The sequence below is a fragment of the Diadema antillarum genome, unplaced genomic scaffold (genome assembly GCF_040938485.1).
Source record: "Diadema antillarum isolate AM-2024a unplaced genomic scaffold, OU_Dant_1.0 scf00000015, whole genome shotgun sequence".
Taxonomy (NCBI): domain Eukaryota; kingdom Metazoa; phylum Echinodermata; class Echinoidea; order Diadematoida; family Diadematidae; genus Diadema; species Diadema antillarum.
This window is the reverse complement of record NW_027270904.1, coordinates 2,603,495-2,630,930: the sequence shown is the minus strand read 5'-3', so window position 1 is coordinate 2,630,930 and position 27,436 is coordinate 2,603,495. Positions and strand designations below refer to the sequence as shown.

General features: G+C 36.8%; 1 protein-coding gene across 2 annotated transcripts in view; it reads right to left on the bottom strand.

The window, feature by feature from the left end:
• LOC139724795 (moesin-like) overlaps nt 1-10,026 on the bottom strand; it is a 45,479-nt gene extending 35,453 nt beyond the window's left edge. Inside the window, exons 1-4 of one of the 2 annotated variants that reach the window (XM_071635916.1) lie at nt 9,983-10,026; nt 9,043-9,267; nt 7,567-7,650; nt 1,772-1,867 (exon numbers count right to left, since the gene is read on the bottom strand). In XM_071635916.1, coding sequence (XP_071492017.1) covers nt 1,772-1,867; nt 7,567-7,650; nt 9,043-9,057 — 195 coding nt within the window. In that variant the 5' untranslated portion in view covers nt 9,058-9,267; nt 9,983-10,026. Of the gene's footprint in view, nt 1-1,771; nt 1,868-7,566; nt 7,651-9,042; nt 9,422-9,982 lie in introns of those variants that run through there. The other variant, XM_071635926.1, reaches the window with a different exon arrangement.
• Between the last annotated feature and the right edge of the window lie 17,410 nt (nt 10,027-27,436).

Sequence of the window (27,436 nt, the reverse complement as noted above, 5' to 3'; positions counted from 1 at the left end):
TGTGAACGTGTGTATTGCTTTGGGTCCTCGTGGAACAAGTGCCAAATAGAAAAAGCAATAAATTTATGAGACATTCCTTCTCGATGAACATCGGAATGCCACCTGACGATTCATTGTATTGAAGACAGAGTGAGGTCCTTTAACCCTTCCCTTCAGCCCACTCTTGTCAGCTATTAAAGTCTGATATCTTTGAATGTCAACAATAATTCCACCAAGATTTGGGTGTAACGACAGACGAACAATCAGAATTATCTTACTGAACAACAAACGGGGAATATCTTAGTAAGTCTGCGCCATCTGAACAAAAGATATTGAGTCCTATCACAGGGAATCTAGTGTCATGATACACAGCCTATCTTGTCTGCAGACAGGGTATATTCCTTGAAGGTTGGGTAATTCCAAGGACCATCTTACTCCATAACTACTGTATTATTTAATAACCAAAATTTGTTGCATGCATGAAATTTCTGTGAAATTTCACAAGGAGCAGAGATTCACAAAAGTAAATGCATTGTAAGTTTTCTTCTACATGATGCACTGAATGCCATTATAGTGCCATGCAAAAGTATGAGAATACTCATAAATTTTTTCATGGTTAGTAATTCACGAAAAAAAAAGGTTGTCGGCTCCAATTCATGAAAGTTTTATGATGTAAATATTGCTGGTTGTATTGTATAAAATGTTTCTCTGAACACACACTGCAGTTCAAACACTTCCCAGGCAAAACCTACACAAGATTTAGCTTTTCATGCTTTCTACAAATGAAGTTGTAGGCTCAGTCATGTGTACACTATATGTATGAAAGTAGAAGTAAAGGTTGTAAATTCACAGTGGCAACACTTCACAAGCTACCATTTCCTGGTTAGCATTAAGGACTGTCCAATCAACAGCAAAATTGCAAACGGGCAGCAATCATACCAAATATGATTACAAGTCCTGCTATCAAATACACAGATCATTCATTACTTCATATAAAATTACAAACTAGGAACACCCAGAAACCTGATGAACGGAAACATATAAAGCCTTAAGAAGAAACCATTCAATTTCTCGCGTGTCAAGCTTTCGATGACTTCCATCCTTGTAGCGCATTGCCCTAGCCAATCATGTCCCGAGACAATTCCGAAACCAAAACCTCGCCAACATCCAAGCACACGGTGGGCACTAAAGTTTCATGATAAACTATCGTCTCTTATAGTCAATGATCCTTTCGGAATGAGAAGCTATAAAATATGTAAGTGCTCTATACCTATGGGACAGTCGGACAAATAAATTGGCATACCATTTTCTTTCCCACCATACAGTACACACAAATGCATGTACCTCTCTGCAAAACCAGGAAGACCAATTTCAATTTGAAAATGCTATGAAAAGACACAGATTCATTAAAAGCACTAATACTCTTGTGCAATTATTCTTTTTTACAGTGTGTGTGTGTGTGTGTGTGTGCTATTAAAAGCCAATTTCAGCAACCTTTACTACAGAAGTTTATAATTCTTGCTGATGAGAGCATACAGATATCTTCACACATGTATTTCAACAACTCAAAAATGTCCGTGTAGTTTTTCTTGCGCTAGTCCAGTACAGCACCAAATTTGCAAACATTTCTGGACCACAAAATTGTAAACTCCTTGAACACCACACATTTTCCTTCTTTATACTCCTTTGCAAGAGAATAAAACTGAGTTAATACCAGTCTAGACATCAGAGACAGTTAGTCTGGAAATGGATTTGAGGGGGGAAATGTGGATACATAAAATGAGAGTCTCACCTTCTTGTTGAGTTTCAGCCAAGTGCTCAGACCTTTTGAATCTGTGTACTGGAGACCAAAGAACCAGATTTCCCTCAGACCTATCGTCTTTACCACCTGAAGAGAATAGGATGAAGAAGTTGAAGACATGAGACCCATTTAACTCTTTCTGCGCCAGGCACTTTGGTCGGAGTGTTCGATACTAGTATTAGTATGTGGTTTTCTGTGCTAATCAGAACTCAGAGGACACCAATGGTTAATAATAAGATACAGCTGTATGAGTCATGAAGTTCATGTGCAGTACTACAAGGAAACAGTGGAGGATACATGTACGTATCTGTCTTGTTTTATGTCAAATATGGATGAAACTCTACTAAATAGTCACTTTCATTTTTCTGTATCCAATGGAATCAAAGTCAACTTGTATGTGTAGCAGAATTGCACTTTACGAAAACACATCACCGTATCTGTTTGAATGACTTCACGTCAACATACACATATGTTAATTATCCTGAGAAATTGACATTTTGAGCAATAAAAATCTACAGATGTACATTTTCATTGATGATACCTTCCATGGATGGAATATATCATCTCATATGAAAACATTCATTAATGCTGGTATACTGTATAATGGAATAAAGCTCATGACATGCTACAGTGCTTTCCCTGTCTGCAAGTTAACAAACTATAGAGCACACACATTTTAAAATCCACCTACTCTGGGGGAACATGGTACTAATGAATCCACTACGTGGGTGACATTCCTACACACATTATGCTACCCAACTGCTGTTTATAGCTTTGGACTGGAGCTCTTTTGAATAATGCATGATCAGGCTATACTTCGCAAAGATTACTATTTCAGCGCACAACAACCCCCTCTGTCTTTAGCCTAGAAAGGTGATAGCTCCCACAAACAATGCACACTACTGGGTCTTGCACACAAAACACAACTCTGATGCATTAACATGAAAACACAGTTATGTCCTGTGTACACCATACATGTACACACAGACTATTCAAAGTACAACTCATCCATTTTCTTCCCCCCCCCCCTCTCTCTCTCTCTCTCTCCCTCCCTTACAAAGTCTCATAAAATTAAAAACCTGTGCCCTCCGCAGTTGAGTAGCCTTGACTTCAATGGTTGCAGGTAACTTTCCCTCATCATACATGTTATCTTGACTGCCTGGCATGATACTAAATAAGCACTGACATCACAATGGTATCATAGCAACCGTCTCCCTCTGAGAAATGTGTTCTAGAATTCAATGATTCAAAAACTGGGTGTGTACATGCATGGTATAAAGCTATGGGAGAGGTTAACTTTCAACTGCAAGGTGGTAAAGTGCTGTACATCATCATTTTGCTGAACAGTAGGATCTACATGTATCTGTCTACTGACTGCAGTAGTAGATAGTACTAATCAATGCCTATTAGCTAGTCTAATTTTTGCAAATCGAGACTTCCTATCAATTTTGTGAGTTGTTAAGTTTGTGATTATGGAATGCACCAATGGATAAAGAAATGTGCAAATGCATGTCGCATTCATGTTGGGATCAGAATCAATATTATCACAGGTTTTAAAATGTGCACATACATCTTGTACATAGCACCCTACTCGCGAAATTCACTAAAATATGTGGCGTATGCTGTACTTAAATCTTAATTCATGAACAAGTGCTTTTCATACCGTTTGATATCAGGGTTAGATACAGAGATACTTATCACAAATTTTGATCATGATATATATCATATGATTGTACAATATCCATCATATTGGCTTCATAGCAATATCACTGTTTTGACAATATATCAATGTTCCTCAAGTCTGTCATCTGACATTTAACAGGAATGTACAGTACCATGATACTGAGAGATCAGGTGGAATCAATTATCATAGCAGACTTCAGAGCAACCCTCAGTATAGCGGCTATTACAGAACTGTTCTTGACCCTCAACTGCGCAAGAGAGACAGATGACCACGGTATCAGCTTGGACAAGGGCACATTTATCCGACAATTATCCCACAAATTTTCACACGTTTTGAAAACTGTTTGGAGTTGCTCCCTGTATCGACATTGAGTGGTGAATCCATCAAATAATGCAGAAAGGTTATCTCATACAGTACAATGTCTGAGAATACAATGTATGTGCACCCATACAGTACTTCAAAGAAATATTAGACTTCTGATCAAAAAGTTTTTGTTTGAGATTAAAATACGTATATTTACAATTCCATGTTCAACACATGAAATTCACCGTATCAGCTAAGTACACAAAAATTACTTGTACGAAAATGTCAACATTTATTATCACAGATAAGTGGCTCACAGCAGAGGCATTTAAAAAAAACAAAAAACTGTATTTTGTTATAAATCTGACAGAAAAATTACATCAATTTGCCACTTTTGTTCTGCAAGTAATGGATTTGAATATCAAATCAAGTTTGATTAGATGTCCACTTACAAGCACTGATAAAACTGCCTCCACTTAATGGTAATGCTTTACCTAGATCAGCGCGCAACATGCTGCATCCTTCCTTTTAAATGCAGTCACTTCTTTTGTTTGCGTTAATAGAGACCAATGAAGTCTATCCTGATGCATACGACAGTACTCTGCATGTATGCAACGAAAGCTACCGCGATCCTCTGAAGATCCCTTAATTTTTTTTCAGGTCAATTCTTATGTACGATGCATGTAAAATAACCAAACACAATTACTTTTTCCACTACCCACCACACAACTGCCTCTGCCTGTGCAGCTATAGAACAGGTTTCTACGTACTACATGGCACACAAATGTCAAACCTACAAGTATGCAAATAGCATTTATAGTATTCATCCTAGGTACTACCGTTGTATCAGGCAACCTGCGATATATTATCTTAATGGCAGCTACGCCCAGGCTCAACTATCAAAGATTTAGGTGGCTTGCCAAGTGCTGCATTCACTCAATGATTTTTTTTTCTCAGTTTTTCTTTAATACCTGACCTTTTCAACATACTAATGCTATTTTAATCTTTCACTGCACACATTTCATTACTCAAGCCTGGAGTGTTCAGGTATGCCTATTATCAATAGCTCACTCTGCGCTCACACGACATAGCGTGTGTTGCATGAGCAAGGGCTCACATTACGGAAGTCTCTGATGACACAATGACTTCTTGATGGTGGGGTCACTGGGTCACTAAAATCTTGGACAATAAATACAATTGAATTAACATTGCAGGGTTCTAAACATTCACTGATCAAAATAAGGGAGATTCCAATGATTAATATAGGAGATACGTACACTGTACCTGTGTGTTACATGCATTCCAGTCTAGGCAAATGTTATTTCCCTTAGTTAAGAAGGAATGTATATTCTCTTGTTATGGCATTACGACATAATATACTGCATAAACTGTCTTTACAGGAAGCCTCCTACAGAATTAAGGAGACTTGGCAGCTCTAATCCAGGTCTACAATATTGCAGCAACTAAAAGCCTGTGCAATTGAACTTCAATACTCCAATTGATGCTTCTGGCCACAAAATTTTTGTGATGAGCAAATGATTATGTACAATATAATGTACTACTTCAAAGACACACCAAACTGCCTTTTAAAAGCTAGTGTTGGTAGCTCAATTTTTCACTAAATGCAAACATCAGTAAATTAGAGTGTTAGATTTCTACTTTGTCATGTACCCTACCTCTCCCCCTTCAGACAAATTAAATTCTGCTCGATGTATCTCATGAGAATAAAAAGCCTACACTGCATAGTAGCAAAGTGCTTCCATATATCATGTGCACTGCAATATATACAATGTATATATGCAGTATATACAAGTGTGCTTTGTCATTTATTTTTATATGTAAAAATCCCGCATTGAATTTCCTGTAATGTTTTTTATTGGACGATTAAAATGAACTGAATTGATTTGAATCTCCTTCGATAAAAAAAACAAACTGACAACATAAGAGAGGATTCAAACTACTGTACAGTGATGTGTATTCTTCATTTCATCTGCAGATAAAGACTGAATGTCATCTAAAAACTGCTATCAATGAGCTAGACAAACTGTTCTAGAAGATGCTGGAAACATCTGCCCTTGGGAATACAAGATTCCCTCATACTATCTGCTGTCTGTTCTACGCCCACTTTGCTTTACTCCATCTCACAAGAGACATGTTGCCAAAAAAAAAAAAAAAAAATCACATTAGTCTTGATTCAGCCTAAAACTGTTAAAAACAAGACACTTGATGTCACTGTTGCTCCTACATTCTTTAGTCTACAAATCTCAATTTCAACCGGCAGCCATGCAAATTTTATTGTTAATTTTTTGCTGAATTGTACCATACATTCATACTCATGGCACTCCTTCATGACCTTTGACCTAACAACATCCCAGTATTGCAACCACTTGAGAGCCGACAAGGGATTACAATATCTCATCAACCATCAAACTGGTAAAATGTAAAATCCATTCATACTTTCCGGCAAGAAGCAATGCCATTTTACATCTTGTTTTTAGGATGATGAGTATGTATACACAGGCCCATATCAAACATGAACATAGTATGTAATTGCCATGCTTTTGTTGATGTTACTTGTCTCAACATTAAAAGTAGTATGTATGCAAGCATGAGCGGATCAAATTCTTTTCAAAGGAAATAAAATGTTCAGGTATGTCATTCATCCCAGCTCTCATTTCAATTCGTTTAGAGAATCATCTCTTACCTTGTATCATTGTTACGCTCAAAAGAGCACATTATCAAAGGGGCTTCCACTTGTACCCTCTAACAAATGGGGCTGTTTACACATCAATCTCTGATGAAAAACATAACATTTTCAGAATTCTTCTCACAATCACAGTTTTAAACAAGCTCTGCATCAGTGTGCGCTCGTCCAATGGCAGGCAAACACACAATTTCAATATCCTTGATGCATGTACAGTGTATACGGCTGTCAGTAGTTTTGGCACACATTCTCACAATGTATTTTCCATTGACACTATTTTTGTGTGGAAGAACCTGGACAAGGCCATAAAAACATGTATTCATTACACCTGTACAAGCTGAAATTTTTGTAAAACACTACTTGTCAGACATTTTTGTGTCAAACTATTACTGTAAAAGTGGATATTTTCGCGCTCGGCGGGGTTAGAAGAGTTTCGCATGTTTTTAATTCCGCGGAATCAAGACGTCAACTACTGGAACATATGGCAAGCAAAAATATTCGCGTGCTTTTATATTCGCGCTAGTTTCTGGTTGCGTGCAATGCGTGAAAATTTCAACACCGCGGAAATTTCCACTTTTACAGTAATATCACGATTGCCCAGATCTAGTTCATTACCTCACCTTTCATGAAATGAACGTGTACAGGTTAAGAAGTTCACTTGCTGTGAACAGGCCATTTAGGTTGGTCATTTGTAATACATGAATGGACAGACTGGCAGACAGACAGACACACACACACACACACACACACAAAGAGAGAAACACAAATAAGTCTGTGCGTGTATATTATGATATAAACACAGATAGATAGATCCATACACAACACAGAGACACAAGCATCAATGCGTGTGTACGAACATATAAAATACTGGCATATGTAATAATATCAATAATAGTGGCTTCATACAATGCGCTGAAGTCCATCAAGAATGATGCTCATGTATGAATGTTTGAGCATATCATGCATGTGAAATGGATCTAGAGTGTCTGAATGTATGCCATGTTTGCTGTGCTTGTGTGTGTACGTGTGTGTGTGTGTGTGTGTGTGTGTGTGTGTGTGTGTATACACTGTATATGCTACATTATTCTCTCTTACCTGGTCAAAGAGCTGCTTGCCACTTGTGTTCTGCTGGATGGCAAATTCCAGCTCTGCATCCATGGTGGTGACGCGAACCGAGACCTGCCATTAAAATCCACACATCAAATGACATTACTGGGACTTAGGCAAAGACTCACGTGTCATTCACTACGAAAATGTATGTCAAACTAAAGCTCTAGAGGTAATCCTAAATGACACAAACATAAAACCAATATCAATTATATTCTATGTTAATGAAAAATTGATCAATTATCATATATTCTATTTTAATGAAAAATTGATGAATGACTCACATCTCACAATTCATTGTAAAAGTCAACATAAACTAATGGTCCGCATCCTTTCCACATATAATTGGACTGATCATTAAAATATCAATCATTAATATTTCATATAATAAAATTTATGGGAGACTTCCTTATGTCCCCCCCCCCCCCCCTTAAATCTTACTACAATCTTTGCTGAATGTGTGTGTTTGCATCTGTGCATAAGCTGAGTAGTATGCCAAAGTTAGTGGGGAATTATCTTTCTGGAAATTACGTAATTGTAGATCTCCAAACCTGAACACTACCTGCACTCGGCATTTTTTCTTTTCTTTTTTTTTTTTCTGGGTTGCTGTTGGTTCAATATTTCACATGGATTTACTTGAAATCTAAAAAAGAAAGATTAGACTTCTACATACTATTTGAATACTATCTATGTTGCAGCTCATCTGCATCATTTTGTCATTGTCACAGGAAGTTTCTTCATCATTAGCTGCTTCACAATTTGTGAATGAAGTTAAAAACTCTGTACATTGTATACTGCGAGCAAATGAACAGAAAATCATAAATTTTCATTTCCATTTACAGATTCTAGTATGACTGGCAATTCGTCCTTTTCCAAAGCCCAAGTTTGGCTCAATCCATACCAAATAAGGAGAATCATTATCAAAATGAAAAGGGGAAAGTTGACTCATTGCATGATGTATACATTACTATATTCTATCCGAATAAACACTGCAGAAATTTGCATGCTCCACCGGTCAGATGAATATAGTAAAAATTAGTGTGTTTTCAATTCAGCGGAATCAAAATATATATATCAAAATTGTGTAGATCTAATATATCACAAGCTTAAGAGGAAAAAACAAATCTTACTTTTACTAATTTTCACACTAGTTTCATGCCAAACAAAATGTGTAAAAAATGTCATTACTTTTATTTTTTAGAGTACTTTTTTTTCTTAGTTTGCTGAAAATGGCTGCATAGAAAAGGGATCCAAATAATGTCCAAAGATGCTTAGAAAAGAATAGTTTTGACAAATATATTGTAGAACGTCTACATAATCAAATTCACCTGGAAAATGTGATCTCGAGTGTTAATGTAGAAACAATAAAAACAAATGTGAATTGTGATATAACGTTATATAATGACACAGAATCCATATGTTCCATCACAGATTTATAGCTGGGTAGCAAAGATGAAAACTTACACCTGGCCGTGGCATCTTGAATGTTGGCCTTTACTGCTGCGAACAAAAATAGAAGATCCCAATAAACAGTCACTGTTTTAATGGCGATGTTCCACTGTGACAATAATACTTGTTGTCCAGTAGGTAGAATCTGTCATCAAGGATGCAGGGAAAGGAAAACTGGGGAAACTTTCCGGTTCCCAGGCACCAAGAGGATATCCAATTTTTGTCCACCAGTTAAAACACCTGCAGAAAAAGGAAGACACAAACCAATTACCAAAGAGATCAGGCTCTCCGATCTGGCCTGACTCACGGACAGTAGCCAAAACACCTTATTGCAGCTCAAGCCTTACTCAGTAATAATGGTAGCTACAGTGATCCCATCGACTGACATTTAATGACTTCCGCAGCTTTGCCCTCCTCAAAAGTTATAGGTGGAGTCAACTAGTCCAAGTAAGGTATGCAAGATGATTCATAACAAACACACACCCCATTCATAACCGAACACTCATCGTACAGACTAGCCGCTCCGCACATCACACACTACGAGAACAGCACACGTCACTCCACCCACTACCAGCTAGCTACCGCTACATCGGGGAAGCCAACGCTAACGCTAACGGTCGCCCTGAAGTAATAAGCGGCGTCATTCATATAGCAAAAGGCGCCGCGGCGCACATGCGCTGGGAAGGAAAGCGATCGGCTTTTTACACTGAAATCCCCGTACACGCGCGGACGGACAGCAGCACGGATCGTACACGGGAGTGCTGCCGCAGTACAGTAAATCGCTCGGTGGGCGGTTCAATTTCAGAGAAGATATCACTTTTCAGCATTTACAAACCTATGACACGACATTATGCAGCTTTTAATACATACGATGTTAATTTCAAGATCAAAAGCACAAACATTTCAAATGTATTTTGCTTCTGTTTGATAAATTAAGGCATTTTTTCGAACTTACCCACTTCCGAGATCTCGGTTGGTAGACCGGATGTAGTACCTCTCATTCAAAATGGCTGTCAATGGGTGTGGTGACGTTAACTGTCAATCATTCACGTTTCATTACTACTACCCCCTCGCGGTGAATTCAATCAATTGGGGGTCCGTATATTGCTAGTCTAATACTGCCAGAAGTGCATATGTATTATCGATCTTGTACAGAACAATAATGCGTATTTTTCGTGTCTCTGTATTCAAAAACTTAACCGTAAACATGTACGGATGCTGTATCAATATTATTGCATTCTACACTTACAGCAAAGAACTTAATAAGGATATTTCTCAGTGTCTTCTGGTGATGTATTATCTCAAATACTCTCAATAGAGGTCAGTTATTATATCGACACGGTCATATATTTTTAATTTTCAATTTCAATTCAATTCAATTCAATTTTATCAAGATGAATGAACTTCAATTGCAAATTTCCAGTGTAATTTCAGTGAAATCCGGAATCTAAGATGTTGACCAGGGGGCAATGATGTAAGAGTTCATCACATTTGAATAATACTCAACCCACTCGTGGCTTGATTCGGGTTTGTGTGGTTTGTTGATTTGTTTTGCTTTGTTTTGGTTTTTGGTTTTTGTGAACTTGTTTCAAATGGATGATGATGAAAGCTAATTCTGAATTTTGTTACATTGTTCACTTTTTAATGTATTTTGTCATGTTCTCATACATGAAGTGGACAAGTCAATGATAAAAAAATATCACCACCTTTGCTGAGAAGAACCAGAATTTAGTCATAGTTGAAATAATAACTCTTTGTCTATAACATCAGAGAAATCAGAGTCATTTCGGTATTATACACACGCTCATCTATGCCCAAGTCTCAAATCCAGATAATATCTTATAACTGATCAGTATTCTGAAATTGAATAACATTCATGTTTATCTGACTTCACTAACAGAAAGATTGAGTTTTCTCCTGTTTTGTTTAAAATCAAAGCATGAGCTCACTCATGACTACATTTGCACATTCTGTATACGAGAACTGTCCAGCAGAATTAGCGAACTGTCGCGATGTCATAACTTCTCTAATTTCTATCCGATTTTGATGAACATGATTTCACAGTTGCCCTTGTAAGGTTTTACTTTCCGATGATCAGCCTACTGGAATTCCTCTTTTAGTCGATTGCTGAAAGTGAAAGTGATCATGTATGGTAACATTATTTCATAAGGGTCTCCTGAAACTGCAATGATTTCTCCTTTGATGCATTGTTTTTAATATATTTGGCAGTGTGCGTGAAGTGGACATGAGTGACAAAGATAGTTTTGCAGGTATACATTCCCGGGAATCAAAATGTTTGTTGCCTTTCCATCCTTTGAATAAAAATGACTCAAAGAATGTTTTATTCAATATGCGTTAATGATATAAATTTCATGATATATATTCATTCATTCGAGTCAAAGCTATTCTTTTTTTTTCATTTTTCTCTCATTCACTTATTCTATATCGATTCGGTCTTCAATTTGTTCATTCATTCACTCATTCATTCATTTATATATTCATTCAGTCACGTATTCATTCATTCATTCATTCATTCATTCATTCAATCTGTCAGTCACTCACTCAATCAATCAATCAATCAATCAATCAATCAGTTAGTCAGTCAGTCAATCCTTTGTTTCTTCGTTTATCTTTTCGTTCTCTCTTCCTTTCATTATAGATTCAATATTCTCGTATTATAGAGAAATCAAGAACGTGAGAAACAGTGCTCTTCTTTTACATGGTAAGTCAGCATATTATATTTTGATATGAACCTTATGGGTTTCAAGTCATGTAGGATACCTACCATGAGTAGACCTATTATCAGGAAACAAGAAGGTGTGAAAATGTCGCCATAATGAGCAGATGAGTGATTTTGGCGCACGTGAGAACACGTTGCGTTTCGTCAGTGAACGCCAGAGGTATATACTACAAATACCGTCACAAGAGGGCGTGTGTCTGATAAGCAATACATGCACATTGAGTCCCGGCATTTCGAGTCATCTACCTAATAGATGAATGATTATGCACAAGTGGGGCCTACTATACATCCAGATGCAATTTAGATACGACATCGTATGCAATGTAATGACTATACCTTATCACGAAGTGTGCATGCTCATGAATGATTAATCCCATTTCTGTAAACAGGCAGAGATATAAATAATCTTTCTTCCGTAGTGACCATAGTGACGTTAGATTGAATGGCTTTGAATGTTGTATGGTTTTGTGTTGTACCATGAACTTTCGAGAATACAATGTATTTGCTTGCATGGATGTAGGGCCTATACATGGTTGCTTGAATATATCAGTAAAATAAAATATGTAAGGCATTATCATACGTGGTAGGCCAGAAACAAAATCCTTTGAAAAACTGGACAAGGGGGGGGGGGTATTTGTTTCGTTTTGTATTGTTTTGTTATTGCTCTATTCAGAACGTCGAGATGGCCAACAGTCAAACACACAGAACATGCAGAAAGTACATGTTTACCATTCTTGGTGCATAACCTCCTTTATTTTTGATCATGGAGGTTTAGTGTGACCATGACAGTGTGACTAAGGAGGTACTATAAGGGAGAATACTAATTTTAGAGTCGCCTCCTAATTGGTGTCACTTGGATAAAGTGTATCTGAAAGAAAAAAGAAGAGACATAAGAGGCAATTCATGTCTGGATAGCCTCGATCCTAACTCGCTCGGCCTTCGCGGTTGAGCTTTATATCGCCCGGTGAACTTTGTGTAAAAGTTTGGCCTTCAGCGACCAACTTTGTTTTTGCCTGTTTTATAACATGTGCAAGGTCCCTTTTTAATTGTGTGTGTGTGTGTGTGTTTGTTTGTTTGTTTGTTTGTTTGTTTGTTTGTTTGTTTGTTTGTTTGTTTGTGTTTATGCATTTGTTCGTTCGTTTTTGTAATGCTTGAGGTCAATTGAAATCCGGAGAAGGACAATAATTGCGTCGTGTAATCATGTTTACACACTGTTAGAACGCTGTGTAAAATTTCGTTGTTTAAAATATTGTTGTTTAAAATTCTAAACAATGTTGTTTAAATATAGAAAATTGGAGCTTGATTGCCTTAAACAGCGGTTGTTTAAAAACAATTCGGAATGATTGTCCAAACAATTAAACATCGTTGTTTAGAAATGGATGGGCAAAAGTCATGTGATAGTCATGAACCAATCAGCGGGCCTGCATGTATCCTTGGCCTTCGTCGCAATCGATCGCCGCCGCCGGGTGGCCACCGCGCCTCACACACACACGTACATCACACGTTTATGTATGTATTATAGCTAGCTATACAGTAGCGCGGCTATTCATCATGATGGACGGCGGTGACGATGACTGCAATGCAGCTATATGGAGTCACGAACATTCTCAGCAAATGAGGTCTAGCTAGAGAAGAACTTTGCCAGTCATTCCAAGGTATTTAAGGTATTTATTTAACTGATAGTTACATCTCTTCATGCCCATCTGTAATTTGCATGATGTATGAAGCCAGTCACGGCTCACGCTTAAAGTTTGGATTCTTGGCCGGGCTGCGCTACGCCTCGCCATCATGCATGTAACGTTAGGCCCTAGATCTAACAAACTGTTAATGTTAACGTTAACGTTAAGTTAGGTCGTCTGTACCGGTACGTACATTATGTACTGTTTTCAACCAACTCGTAGTTGGTGCTTGTATAAACACTTGCATAATTCAATCCTTACATACATTTTCAAAACTTCACATAAAATACGAATTTCTTTTACAAAAACTAATCATCTAAATCAGCGTACGGAATATTCCCATTGTTGACACGGTACAGTACGTAGCCTATTCGTTGTAACCTTTGTTACAGTATTCTAAGTTGTATTGTAACAGGCACCGTATCACATCATGCACAATAATAGGCGCAGTGTCCGAGTTCAATGATGTAGAAATCTAACAAGTTAGTTAGTCATAGCCAGGGTCTAACGTGACGGTTAGGGCCTAGCTATAGGCAATGCTAGGGCCTAGTCAAGGGCTAGGGCCTATATTTTAGACTGCTAGTGCTAACTAAGTTCATAATTACACAATGACCTGTCTCGATCATTTCCTAGTAATCCTACCTCATAATTTAGAACTTATGGTCGGCTGTATGATAGCCCTACATCGACCACCCTTTTGTAATAAACCGACTGTGTGTTAATTGGCGCACTGAACGCTAATATTAGTACGCACTTCACTGCACGCAAAGCACATAAACATGGATTAGCTTTGACTGTTGATGAGGATGGTGTGGGAAAACGCGAAAATTCACCGTTCATTAACAAAGTTAATGCTAATAATGGTTTTAATCAAGGACAAAATTTCGAATAAATATTTTTACCGAATCGTAATGTAATGTCTATAGTATGGAAGTTTCTAAAAAGCTTCGTACAACACGGTGCTCACAACTCGGTTTGCGTGCATTGTCAATGCAAAAACAGCGGTCGATCTCAATAAGGAGCGTTACCGCGGGGAGCTGAAACGAGGCCCCGCAAGTTCGACGGCGATATTTTTGCACTGAAACTTCGAATCAAAAAGGGAACAAAGGCATTTACTGATAGCCTAGCTCTGGATTTTCTCAATCACGTAGGTCAGGTTTTTTGCATGAATTTCAGTGTTAAATATTCTTATCAAGCAAATAAACATTAGGCGGTCGATGGGTAGTAGGTCCAACCGTATAACCAAAATCTACTGTAAACATAACGAACCCCCTAAAATCCAATACTAAAGTGCAAGTTAAGTTCTGGTACTTTTGCTGGAGCAATTCATTCTGTACTGAGCATCATTGCCATCAATGATGCTCGATGAATTAAGGTCTACGTAAGCTTCCAGTAGAAAAAAAGGCCTAGAACCCCTACTAGAAAATGAAGATAAAGACAGAAAACAGATTGTGGTGTTTTTAACGCACAATATAGTCTATGCACCACACGTACCACCTTAGTAGAGTTCTATTTGTTTCGTGTAGGTAGGTGGTTTGGAACCAATTTTTGGCACTTTTGTCACTTTTGAATAAGTTTCTATGCAAAGATTAGGAGCTTTCTTCTCAGTCTGTCAAGATTTCCATGCCAAACGAAGCACATTGTGCAAATTCACACAAACTGGTGAGAAAAATGTTTATAGAATGAACATTTTTGCAGAAGCTAATGATCATGCATAATTCACTCCATCATTTATGTTTTTGTTATTAACTTTAGTATTATATATTTTTTTCCATTTGGTTTATAGCATTCTTTCAGGGCCACCCTTAATATGATTACAAATGCAATCTTGTTGGCTAATTTGTACAGATCAAGCAAGACTTCAGCCAGGAGATCATGGCTGAAGACAGGATGTTTGCAGCATGGCCATGTATGCTGACAAAGTACTCTAGTATGGGGAATCAAGATGTCCATCGTAGCAAATGCTGCTTATTCGTCACACGGGTGACACCGATGGCCTTTCCCAAGGTACATTTTAAATAGTATTGCTCTGTGTAGAGATCATCTACAGCCCCAGTACCACCCTTTCCTTTTTTGCATTTGAGTTGAGGTGAATTTATTAACAACATTAACAAAATACTTACAGTATGTACATGACTATATGTGACCTTGCACCTCAAAACAAACAAAAAGTCGCCAGACATGAATTTTTTGTTAAGACCATATTCTGAAAGAGCAGACTTTAAATTAAGCTTTAAAATGCTGTATAACTCAAATCAAATGGACTCTTCTAACCTATCTAAGTAAATACTGGAAAGAAAGCACAAACTCAGGAAAAGTGTGAACTGAGAAAAGAGGCTCTGGAAGTACAGTGTCTATTCAAGCGCTTAATCTTTACCAAACCGTGCTGGCTGTGCGATGAATGGGACAAAAACAGGAAGTAAACCACCAGAGTAACAACAGTGAAGGGATTATCAAATTAAACTGAAATTAAGCATGCCTCATTAACACATTCTGTCCATAAATAGTGCCAACTTTCTAAGCAGTAGCACTATCCTTTCAAAAGTTATTAGAGTTGAAAGTGAAGAGTGTGGACAAGGTTTTTCAGAAATGAAAAAGGGATTCTAAAGACACACCTAATTACACTATTCTACCAAAAATGTTTGAGATAAACTGCTAAAAAAACACACTTTCCTGCCCGTTTTATGATACCAAATTTTAGCATAATGTAAAAGAAGACCCACTCTTTTAGAAAATATGAAAAATTCAAATTCGGCTAGGTTGACCCATTTCACTTATTTTCAGTCCTCACGCAAAATCAGTGTGTGCGACTTTATGTTCGTTTTGAGGTGCACGGTCACATATAAAAAAGAATTGTTCGATCGAAAAATTCATTCAATGCTTGTTAATTAATTTCTAAGACTTTCGCAAAAACCTGCAAAAACTGAAGTGGATCTGTAATTTCAAAGCCAATATCAAAGAGATCATCCGGGCTCTTGATGACTCTGCTTTGTCCATCATTCAACTTGCATGTCATGTTCCCGTATTTGGTTTTGTTGCCGATTCGACATTCCCCTTTTCTTCTCCACTGCCTGATCAACTCACATGATAATCAAGCTTTTGTCATTATAGGATAACATTAACAGAGAAGTCTTTTATGAACTATTGAAGTTTTTGCATTCTTTTTCCTACTACTTGGAATAAAAATCACTGGACCTTGAACATCCCTTGCTCTTGCTAATCTATATCAACTGATCTTGCTTTATGCAATGCCAGAATATGACATGAACCTCCTGCAAAAGCCCAAATGTCATTCATATTGCAATAGTCTTTGTTAAGCACTTAACAGTAGAGCAAGATTATTCTTATTAACGCACTGGCTGTCAACACCATTCAACTTTCTTTCATCCAAGTTCATGGTAACTCTGATTGCTGTTTTGTAGAATAGCATGATGATTATTACAGCATTATAATTCTAATGCTTGGCCTTACAAGTTTGGCTCTACTCATCCACAATTACTTGCCGTCTTGGTAGTAAATGCCGTTGCCAGAATCAGTCCCTCATTCAAAATGTGTAGTATTTTCTACAATACCCTCCAAACAACTTTAAAACAGCCCTCCCCCCCCCCCCCCCCACCACAGTTAGTAATCCTGGTTGCAATCAAGTACAATATAAGTACCTAAGCTAGCATCTGAATATGAGCTGATACTTGTCAGCATTTCTCTTTATCAGCCTTAATTGTGTTATTTTTAAAGGGTATATTTGTACTTATCATTCAAAATACTCCCCCTGTGTCATACATTTTGCTCCATAGAGGAAAAAGAGACGCTTGCATTCAGCATGCTGCCGCTAGTTTGCCGAGGCTGGACTGCTGGGGTGTGGGGCAAGTGCTCCTTTCAGGAGTCGTTGGAGTTATTCTACGACTTTCAACCTGTAAGTACCTAACTGTTCGGAGGCTTATCTTCTAAAACAAGTGATGTGTTGCCCTCTTATTAAAATGATGAGATGGACTTTACATTGCAATACAAAATATAAAAATCATCAAGCTGTGGTCCATAGTTACAGAAATTCCCAGTTTATGCTGTTTCATTTGTTAGTTTAGTCCATTGATTCTACATATTTATGCAAATTTACTATGTTGCTAATGTATGCTGTGAATCACAATAATTTTTTTTAATGAAAAAAAAAATCTTATATTACATAGTCAACATACATATTTTCTTTATTTTGTGCCTGACTGCTCAATCACACACTTGTCCAATATCAATATGTCCTTTTCAATTTTGATAAAAAGGGGAAAACATTCGCATGAAATGCAAAATTGGTCCCAAATGTCGCCAACAAGGAATATTCCATTCATCAATAAATATTGCACTTGACCTATGGTATCATTATATTCTGCAAGATGCTGGAAATATATTACATACCACTCGTATACATCCAATGTGATACAGGGTGTCTCTCCCCCCCCCCCCCCCCCCCATACCAAAAAGAAAAAAGACCTCGCATACTCCTTAATGTTCCTACAATGTAAGTGGACAAAATTGTTATACTACTAGTATTGGAAAGAGTAACTTACCCAAAATAATGAAATGCAATTCAGAAGTAGTTTTTGTTTGAGAATACTTTTTGCCTGGGCTTGCCAGCAATAAAATTAATTGCCTTTCAGAAGTTCCCATAGGCCACACAGTTGAAAATTCATTCAGCCAGGTCATGGTTAGCCCTTGCAAGAATAGAAAATGTAATACATGGATGTTATATACTACATAAAATACCCAATTTAGGGTATATGTTTGCAAATGAGATGTTGCAGAATTTGGCTAGGCACTTTATTATGAACTCTACCTTGAACATTGGAGAGGTGTGGGAAATATATCTGTTCTGATGGACTTCATTATACCAATGCCTCAACCGAACACTTCTGCGTAGATTATTTCAAGATTTTATCGAGATGTTATTATGCATGTTTCTTTTCCACTTCCATTTCATTTTACAGGAGGGCACAGACCTGGCTTTCTACATTGGACAAATTGACAGGAAGCAGAGACCACAGCCCTTCATCTTGCTGATGGGAGGATCCTGGAAGAAGCCACTGCAAACCTTTGTCATTAGGAAGTTTTTGCTACACGACGCGAAGACCGAGAATACGAGGAAGCGATCACTTGTGACAGTCCCCGTACTCTTGACTCCCGTCCCCATATCTATGCAGTTTCACTTTCCTGTACAGGACGGAGGCGTGGGGACAAGATTGCTGATTGGTTGGCTGACTGGCTGGCTCACTCCTGCCCAGCATCGGGACCGAACGCTATTTTGGCCAAGTACCGTACTCGTTTTCCCCCGGACGGGACGTTCCTCGGATTTGATCATGTGCAGAAGCAAATTTCGCACACGACACGCTTAACTCCCGGCCGCGTTTTGCTTGCGAAAACTCCCTATTGTAGAGAGACAGGGATTCTTGTTTCCAACTTTGACAAAGGCTGTGGACTGTGCATTCAAAATGCATTATGTCCTAGATGTAGAGTACCAGGCTCAATGTTTTGCTGCCTGGCAGTGCTTGGAGACAGTTGTGTACAAAATGCCTGGTAAAGTGACGTCCAATTCTGTGAGAGAGATCAGGACACACCTGAACTCTTCAAATCAGGAAGATTAGATGCGTAGAATGAGATTTTCGTGGTCATCAGAACTTTAATTGACAAAGTTGACTAATAACCTCTGACTTACTATTGCAGATGTTCCCCAAAAGCATTGCAACTGAAATGATTCAAAATGTTGTTACATCAAATTGAACATTGTTAAAAATGATCTAGTTCATAGAGAAGCTGTGTAGTGCAATACCTTCAGTAATATTTTCTTAGTGGGGCAACAAAGTACAGTATTGGGACAGAAAAGCAAATCCTTAGAGGGCCATTCCATTATGCTTCGCTTATGAGATTTCCAAGCGCATGTAATAGTGGCAAACACTTCAAGAACAAAGTCAGTGGTTCTAAGAAAATCAGATAATTATTCCAGGAAATAAGACTCATTCAAGATTTATCTTGTCTTGTCAGGGTATGATCACTATAAAACTGGATGATGTGTCTGTAAGGTCTGCATTGGACTGTAAAAGCATTCTGAAAAATTACATTGTCTGTGTACTGTTCATTCAGTTAGCCCTTTTGGACCCATCTGAGGGCAACTGATGGTCCCCATGCACCCACACAATATGAGAAATGAACCAACAAAATATTTAATGTGGCACAGGTACAGTTGTACACATAATCTCAAGCTGAACACATCCATGTTATGCATAGTAATTAATTCTTTAATTATTGCATGTTTCAAATTCAATTTGCCATTGCAGTTTAGTTGAAATATTGTTAAATGTGATTTTTACGGCGTTAAGCACCCCATTTGTATGTAAGTGGAATCAAAATGTACATTTGACAATACACTAAGCTTTAGATGAGTCGAGGTCAATTCAGCTGGGATATCACTTAACTCAAGCATAACAATAGCTCGTGATTTTTCCTCTGCAGTCAAACTGCATATTTTTACTAAATCCGCGCAATTCGACACATTTTTCTTGGTTCTCGAGAACTTCGACTTATCAAAGGTTAACTGTATAAGAAGAATTGCTACTCTGTATATATTCTGCAAATGGATGAGACAATTCTTGATTGGCTCAATTTGTTATTTGTTATTTGCAACAAGTTTGCACATCGATGGACAGATTGACCGATTGAAGGTTTTCTAATGATACGCTGTCAGTGATATAGACAGTGAAAATGTGCTGAAATATATAATTGGCCAAAAACATAAACATTTGTGTTATTGTGCTTATATACAAGTGAGTTGTACAGTAATATGGGATTAAGAACTGTTTAAATTCTAAACATGAATATTTAATATTTGCTTTAAACAACCCAGTTGTATAAAATTACTTTTAAACAACCCGGTTGTATAAAATGACTTTTAAACAACAGTTGTTTAGAGTTTTAAACAACTTTTTTTAAACAACTCAGTTGTATAAAATTACATTTAAACAACAGTTGTTTAGACTTTTAAATAACTTTTTTTAAACAACCCAGTTGTATAAAATGACTTTTAAACAACAGTTGTTTAAATTTTTAAACAACTTTTTTAAACAACCCAGTTGTTTAAATTTCTTTTAAACAACAGTTGTTTAGAATTTTTAAACAACAAAGGGTTAAAAGTTTAAACAACTACGTGTTGTTTAATTTTTAAACAACAGTTGAGCGATTCACCGGTTAACTTGTGGTTGTTTAAAATTTTAAACAACCTTGTTGATTTTTTTCTAACAGTGCAGGTTGAAAAAATTGAGTTTGATTAGACTTTTTATTTGTTTTGAATCTATTTCCACTTTGTGTTCACAAAAACATGAAAACAAGTTACATGAGTTGCATGATCCGACCGGATACCACTGCATGTCAGACATGGAGGGAAACTGAAAGGTTTTAGGCCCATGTAGAAAAAAAAAAACATACACCATTGAATGCTTCAAATAAATGTGATGCTCATCAATCTGCGATTGACGACATTAACAAAAGGTCATATCCTCAATGACAGTTTTTGTCAAAATGAACAATATTTATTCATATTTAGCATTCGCGAATACAGTCATAATCGATTGATAGTTCGATTCTGGTAGCATAATTTAAGATTCCTTGTAGGGCCTATGTGTCTGGTGTTTCTCTGACTATCACCTTTTATAGTTCCGAAAGTTCGTCATTACGAAAGTTCGTTAATCCGAAAATGAAATAAGTTCAGTTGTTCCGAGGGTTTGTTACTCCGAAAGTTGGTAATTAAAGTCCACCAAGGGTTACACATCGTCTGTAAGATCTACAAGAATATCCGTGCATTTCTGAATTGCTGTCATTTTTTTCATTTTTATTCATCACAGTTATGGTGTACAATAGGACACGTATATAAGTTTGGAAGGTCAGACCTCTCTCAAATGCACGAGTTCAACTCTGCGTCAAACTTCCTTTTGTTTTTGTTTTTTTATCAATTGTAAAGTACACATTACAGAGGCGGATCCAGGAATTCCGTAAAGGGGAGGCGCCTTTACAAAATTAAAGGTGGAGGCCCCCCCCCCATATTTTATTGGTATTCTTTTGTTTTAACAAAAAATAAAGAGGGGGCGCGCCCAATGCGCCCCCCCCCCCCCCCCCCCCCCCCTCTGGATCCGCCACTGCATTATCTTTTACATCAAACAATTTTGAAGCTTTGGAGTCATGGCATAAACAATTTTATTCGCTCAATCAATATCTTCTTATAATTATTCGATGAATAATAATCATAGCCACAGTGTGTAAGGAAAGAGTGATATTGTCGCCTCGTCTCATTCGCTTATTTGTGAGTGTGGCGGATAGGCCTTTGTCTCCTGGAAAAACACCTAAAACTTTGACAAGTTCCATCACTTTTAAATCTTTTCTCTGACAAAATGTCCATGGTTCTGTTCGTTTGAAATTACTTGCTGCATGGAAAAATACATGAATATTGGCTGATGTTTCCCTTCAGGGCTCAAACCCACGTTTCTCTCTCTCTCTCTCTCTTTCTCTCTCTCTCTCTCTCTCTCTCTCTCTCTCTCTCTCTGACCAGACTGGCCAATGAGAAACTGGTTTTTCTCCTTGACAATAATGCAAATATTTTCACTTCTAGAGACAATGCAACAGCAATAGACGTAATTTGATGCTTGTATTCTAGGAGGAAAATATCACTAAAAAAGATAAGATGTGAGAAGCAAAAGAAACATTCGAGTAATATCTGTATATACAAATCTTTCCAACAGACAGCACAATAAAAAAAGAAAAAAAAAAGATAAAGAGGCAAGATAGACTCCTTCCCCGAAAAAAAGGAAAAAAGTAAGAGAAAGGGAGTCAGAGAATGAAAATGATTACAGATGTTTCGTCAAGTGGATTTTTTTTTGTGTCTTATTCTTGATAATGATAGACCTTTCCTCTGCTACACTAATTTCATAATTCATTTTTCTCAATGCGCTTGAGCAAATCAGTCATGTAATTGAAACATTATAAGTAGGCCTACCCTGTATTATTATTATTAGTAGTAGTAGTAGTAGTAGTAGTAGTAGTAGTAGTAGTAGTAGTATCATCATTACTACTACTACACTGTAAAAACATCGGTGTTAGATTTAACACCACGGGTGTTAAATCTAACACCGATCAAACTTCAATAAAGGACCACACCCACAGGTGTTGAAAATGCACTGTGATGGTGTTGAAAAGTGTTCACCTGACACTTCGTGGTGTTAAGTTGACACTGTACCTGGTGTTATTTTGACACTGTACTGGTGTTAATTAAAAAATGACACCACATGGTGTTGATTTGATATTTGTTGGTGTTAATATCAATGGTTTAACACCCGTCCAGCTTCAATAAGAGACCACACCAGCTGGTGTTACTTTGGTGTAAATTTATTTTCAAATTTTTTCAAAAATCTAGTATTTTAATGTAAAATTCTTGATCGTCTTGTTTAAATTAAAAATCAACAAGAAGTGCAGTTACTAAGAAACTCTTCAAAAAACAGTTTAAAATTTGGAAATGACACCCGGAGGTGTTAATTTAACACCATAAATGAGCACCGAAAATTTAACACCAGCTCGGTATTCACTATCTAACACCGGACTTTTTGCAGTGTATATACGACTACGACTACGACTACAACAATAACAACAGCAACTACTACTACTACTACTACTACTACTACTACTACTACTACTACTACTACTACTACTACTACTATACTACTAATGACAATGATATGATACTATATTGCAATGCTAATAAACAATGATATTGATGATTATCGTAATATGGCTATATCACATGGGGATTTTGTTTAAAAAAGAAAAAACGCAAGAAGATAACAAAGGTGCATCGATACTGAAAGTGTAGTAACTGAGTCATTCAATCTATAAAAAAAAAATAATAATAATGAGGAGTGAAAGAAAGGATGTGAAGATGTTATACGATGTCCTTACTTTCATTTTTTTTCAATAAAGAGTTTACTAAGAAGAAAGTGAGTCAGACCCATGAAGCTACTGAACACATGGCCAGATTCTTTGTTTTCATTTAAAGCCAGAAATAAATCAAGGATAAATATTCAACACAGAAAGGAGATCACCACTCAGTGTAGTACAGGGAAAAGGTCATTTTATATGAATTGAAACTGTTACCGGTTTGTTTTTGTCTCCCTTAGAAAGAGCCACTTAGCTGCAAGATTCCTTTTCTGGGAATCAAGTTTGTATTCATTCGCTGTTGCTATCTAGAACTATTTTGGGTAGAACTTTCTTGTTGCCATAAGCATCCATTGCCGGTAAAGGTCAAAGGTCAACCAATTGATGTTTGTTGAGGAAAGAAATAAACAACAAAAAGTGAATTTAATGTGCCAAGATAATGACATAAATCATTTTAAACATTTCAAATAACTATTAAATTTGATAGAATCTTGGCGTTAAATCCAATGCATCTGTCATGATATCAATAATATTTTGGACTGCCACTTAATTGGGTTGATTTCATTAGTTTGGCTGCAAGGCCTAGCTGACATAATAACCTATTACCATCTGTTGTTTGTCCAAGACAATAAATATTGTCATATCTATTCTATATAACAAAAACGAAGAAACGAGCAAGCATAGCTTCTCTCATGGCAAATTTTCAGAGAGATTTCAGAGAGCCAGAACATGTGAGATAAACGTGGAAGCACTCGGTTACGAACAAAAGGGCCGATATCGGACACATCTATGATGATTAATAGAAATTGACTTTATTATCATATGAGGAGTAATTTACAACTTATTTCGTTGTTCATGACACCTATGGTCACGTTAGCACGTTGACACGCGTCCGCCCTCTATGGGTGAGTAAACAGTAATCTTCCAAATTTCATTGCATTCTATACTGAGATCTGTTTGAATATTGGAGATCAGTGTTGCATTCGTACACGATAGCCTCGCCTGTGTGCTTAAAGGGGAATTTTTTTCTCCAAACGTAAATGTGGGTTTAGTGCACGGTGAAAGCAGAAATATTGTGGGAACACATCACTCTAAAGAAGTTTAAAGAAAATCAGAAGGTCCCTTGAAAATTGCGATTTTTTCTATAAGTTTCCAGAAACAAATACGACAGTTCCTTTGTATAATATGCATGTTTGTGTCTTCGATAATCCACTTCTATTGTGTTATCGATAGCGCAAGAAGTGATCGGAGTCCCCAGAACTCCGAGTTAATCCATATTCCATTCTTGAACTAACAGATTAAAGACATTATTTTCTATCGAAACAAGAACTCAGCTTTAGTGTCTCAAAACAGTTTTAAAATGTGAGTTATAGGGATAGAAACAATAGTAATGTTCATCAGTACAATCAATGTTAGGTATTGCTAATTTACAAAATGTGGACAATAGATTTATTACAATTGTTCTCTAGGATAAAACGCCTACACTAATATGGTTTATAGAGAAAAATAGTAATTATCTCCTTATATTTTAGGCTTTATTGCAGAATTTTTGTATGATAGGATGATTTGTTATAAACTGACCTACACACATGCATCAAAATGACTCAAACATTTTTTTTTTTTTAATCACCGCTCCCAATGGCAAACAGTGGCTTAAAATGAGTTTATTTCAACGTTTGCCCTTTTCGGTACTGTACGGAACGAACAATATGTTACTAACCTCATCATTTTTTTTTCAATAGCAAAAGCAATACACGTGGATATCAACGTTAATCGCAATTTGTCGATGTTCCATGATATTCATACCACACTAAAAGTCATGCAACTTATACGGTAATCCAAGCGTAACATCGCATCACAGTGCTGTAACGAGAGGGTTGGGAAAAAAGCTGCGATGTTTACGAAGATTTCTATTTCATCTTGTTAAAGTGAGTGAGAAATTACAAATTAAATGATATCAGTCACGTCACACGACACCGCAATGCTCCTATGGGCTCACACTTTGATGACATAATGATTTATGGAAACTTTCAAAAAATATCCACAAGTGTTAAATGTCTGCCCTCATTTCCTTCGATCAGGCTCTCGACATAAAAAAAAAATGCCCCTACTTTTAAAGTGTAGAGTCATTAATGAAGGCTTATACTCTGCAAAAGTCCGATTTCCTTCCTGCCATGCATATTATAATCCTTCAAGGAAATCGTTGTCTCTTTTGTGTTTGGAAGAAGGTCAAATCCGTCCCAGCATTAGACTCCGCCAGCAACTTTATGTATGAACTTGAAAAGTAATGAATGTTTGTTTTATTGTTCTTTATGACAATGTGCTATAAACATTCCTGTAAATGACAAGATTGTTTCTGCACTTTATACTTGCACGTAACATTCCACTGGTGCATGCATTGAGCGATTTGATTCGTTCTTGAGGACTATTATAGGGATTTCCCCCTTTGGGCTACTATGGTATTCGAGCGCGATTGGTGGTTATAATGGTGCATATTTGGCATTTCGCGGTAAGCGTCCGGATCATAACACAAAAGCGTTAACAATTATTGTTTGTAAAGTGTTGTTGTCTTGCTATTATGTCGAAATTTCTGACTTGAATTGGATGGTCCACCTTGCAGTCCTTTGTAAAAAGAACAGGGAAACTGTATACACTCATGAAGCTTATAATACAACAACACGTATAGCTCCGTGGTATTGCGCAATAAAGTGACACGTGGTGTGATAAGTTTTTTTGGTATTTTTTTTAGGTATGTGTGCCATGGTAATAATTGTGTGTGTGTGTGTGTGTGTGTGTGTGTGTGCCTACTTTCATGTATGTTTGTGCATATATGCGGTCATTGTGGTTGATTGTGTGTATATAGAGATTTGATTTACCATTAATTCTTATAATTCTTAGAGTGGATTAGGGTACGTATATATAATATACGTGCATATTAATTTTCTATACGTACATATACATGTATGTATGTATATATATATATATATACATATATATATATATATATATATATATTCTGCGTGTGTGTGTGTGTTTGCTGTATCAATGATACAGCAAACACACACACACGCAGAGTATTATGTATGTATATACATACATGTATATGTACGTATAGATAAATACGTATACATCCCTCTCTCTCAATATATCCCTTTGACGTAAACTTTTATTCGTTCATCCGTTCATATATTTTTTTTCCATTTCCAACATAAACATGAATTTTTTACAGAATTCAGAGAGAAAAATTGACATTACAATGTACAATGAACGAAATTAATAAGTTTGCAAAACAATTTGAATAATTATATGAAAATATTGGAGACATGGAGGAATACTAAATAAAAGAGAAAAGCAATGCTTGTAGGGTGCATTCATCCCAAACGTAATAATGCAAAATACACGAATGATAAAACCTAAAAACAGAGTTATAAAACCCCTTTACATAAACTAAGACTTTCGAAATATAACTAAATCCATACACTAAGTCGCTGCCATGCAATTGAGAAGGAAAACAGAGGGAAAAATAATCACGTGGTTTGAGGTTTTTGAATTGAATTTTGAATTGAAAAAAGGTACATGACTATGATAAACTGGATGATCGGAGCCGCTTAGCCGCTGCTTTCTTCTAATGAAAAACTTTCCTCTAACAAAAGTATAAATTTGATATAAATGTTAACTTGTGCACTCATTCTATCAGCTTATGAATTGTCAGTTGCCGAGTCAGAGAATGAAGTCAGCGGTGTTGAAATGATACTCAGTGACAACACATAATGAAAGTAATTCCTGTGATTTCGACAGCTCATTGGGAACAAAACGGGTCATACCCTTTTAGCTGTTTCATTAAGACCTCGAAGAAATTCCTCAACCAGATAACTTGTCATCCTTCATCTCCACAGTAGAGCGCATCACGAAATAATTAGAGCGAATCCTGAAGGATCTCCCTGTTGATAAACGTATCAAATGACTTGTTTTTACCTATTCATTACACTGGTCAACAACAAATTTGTTGTCTGCGATTTTTCAGCTGATTTAG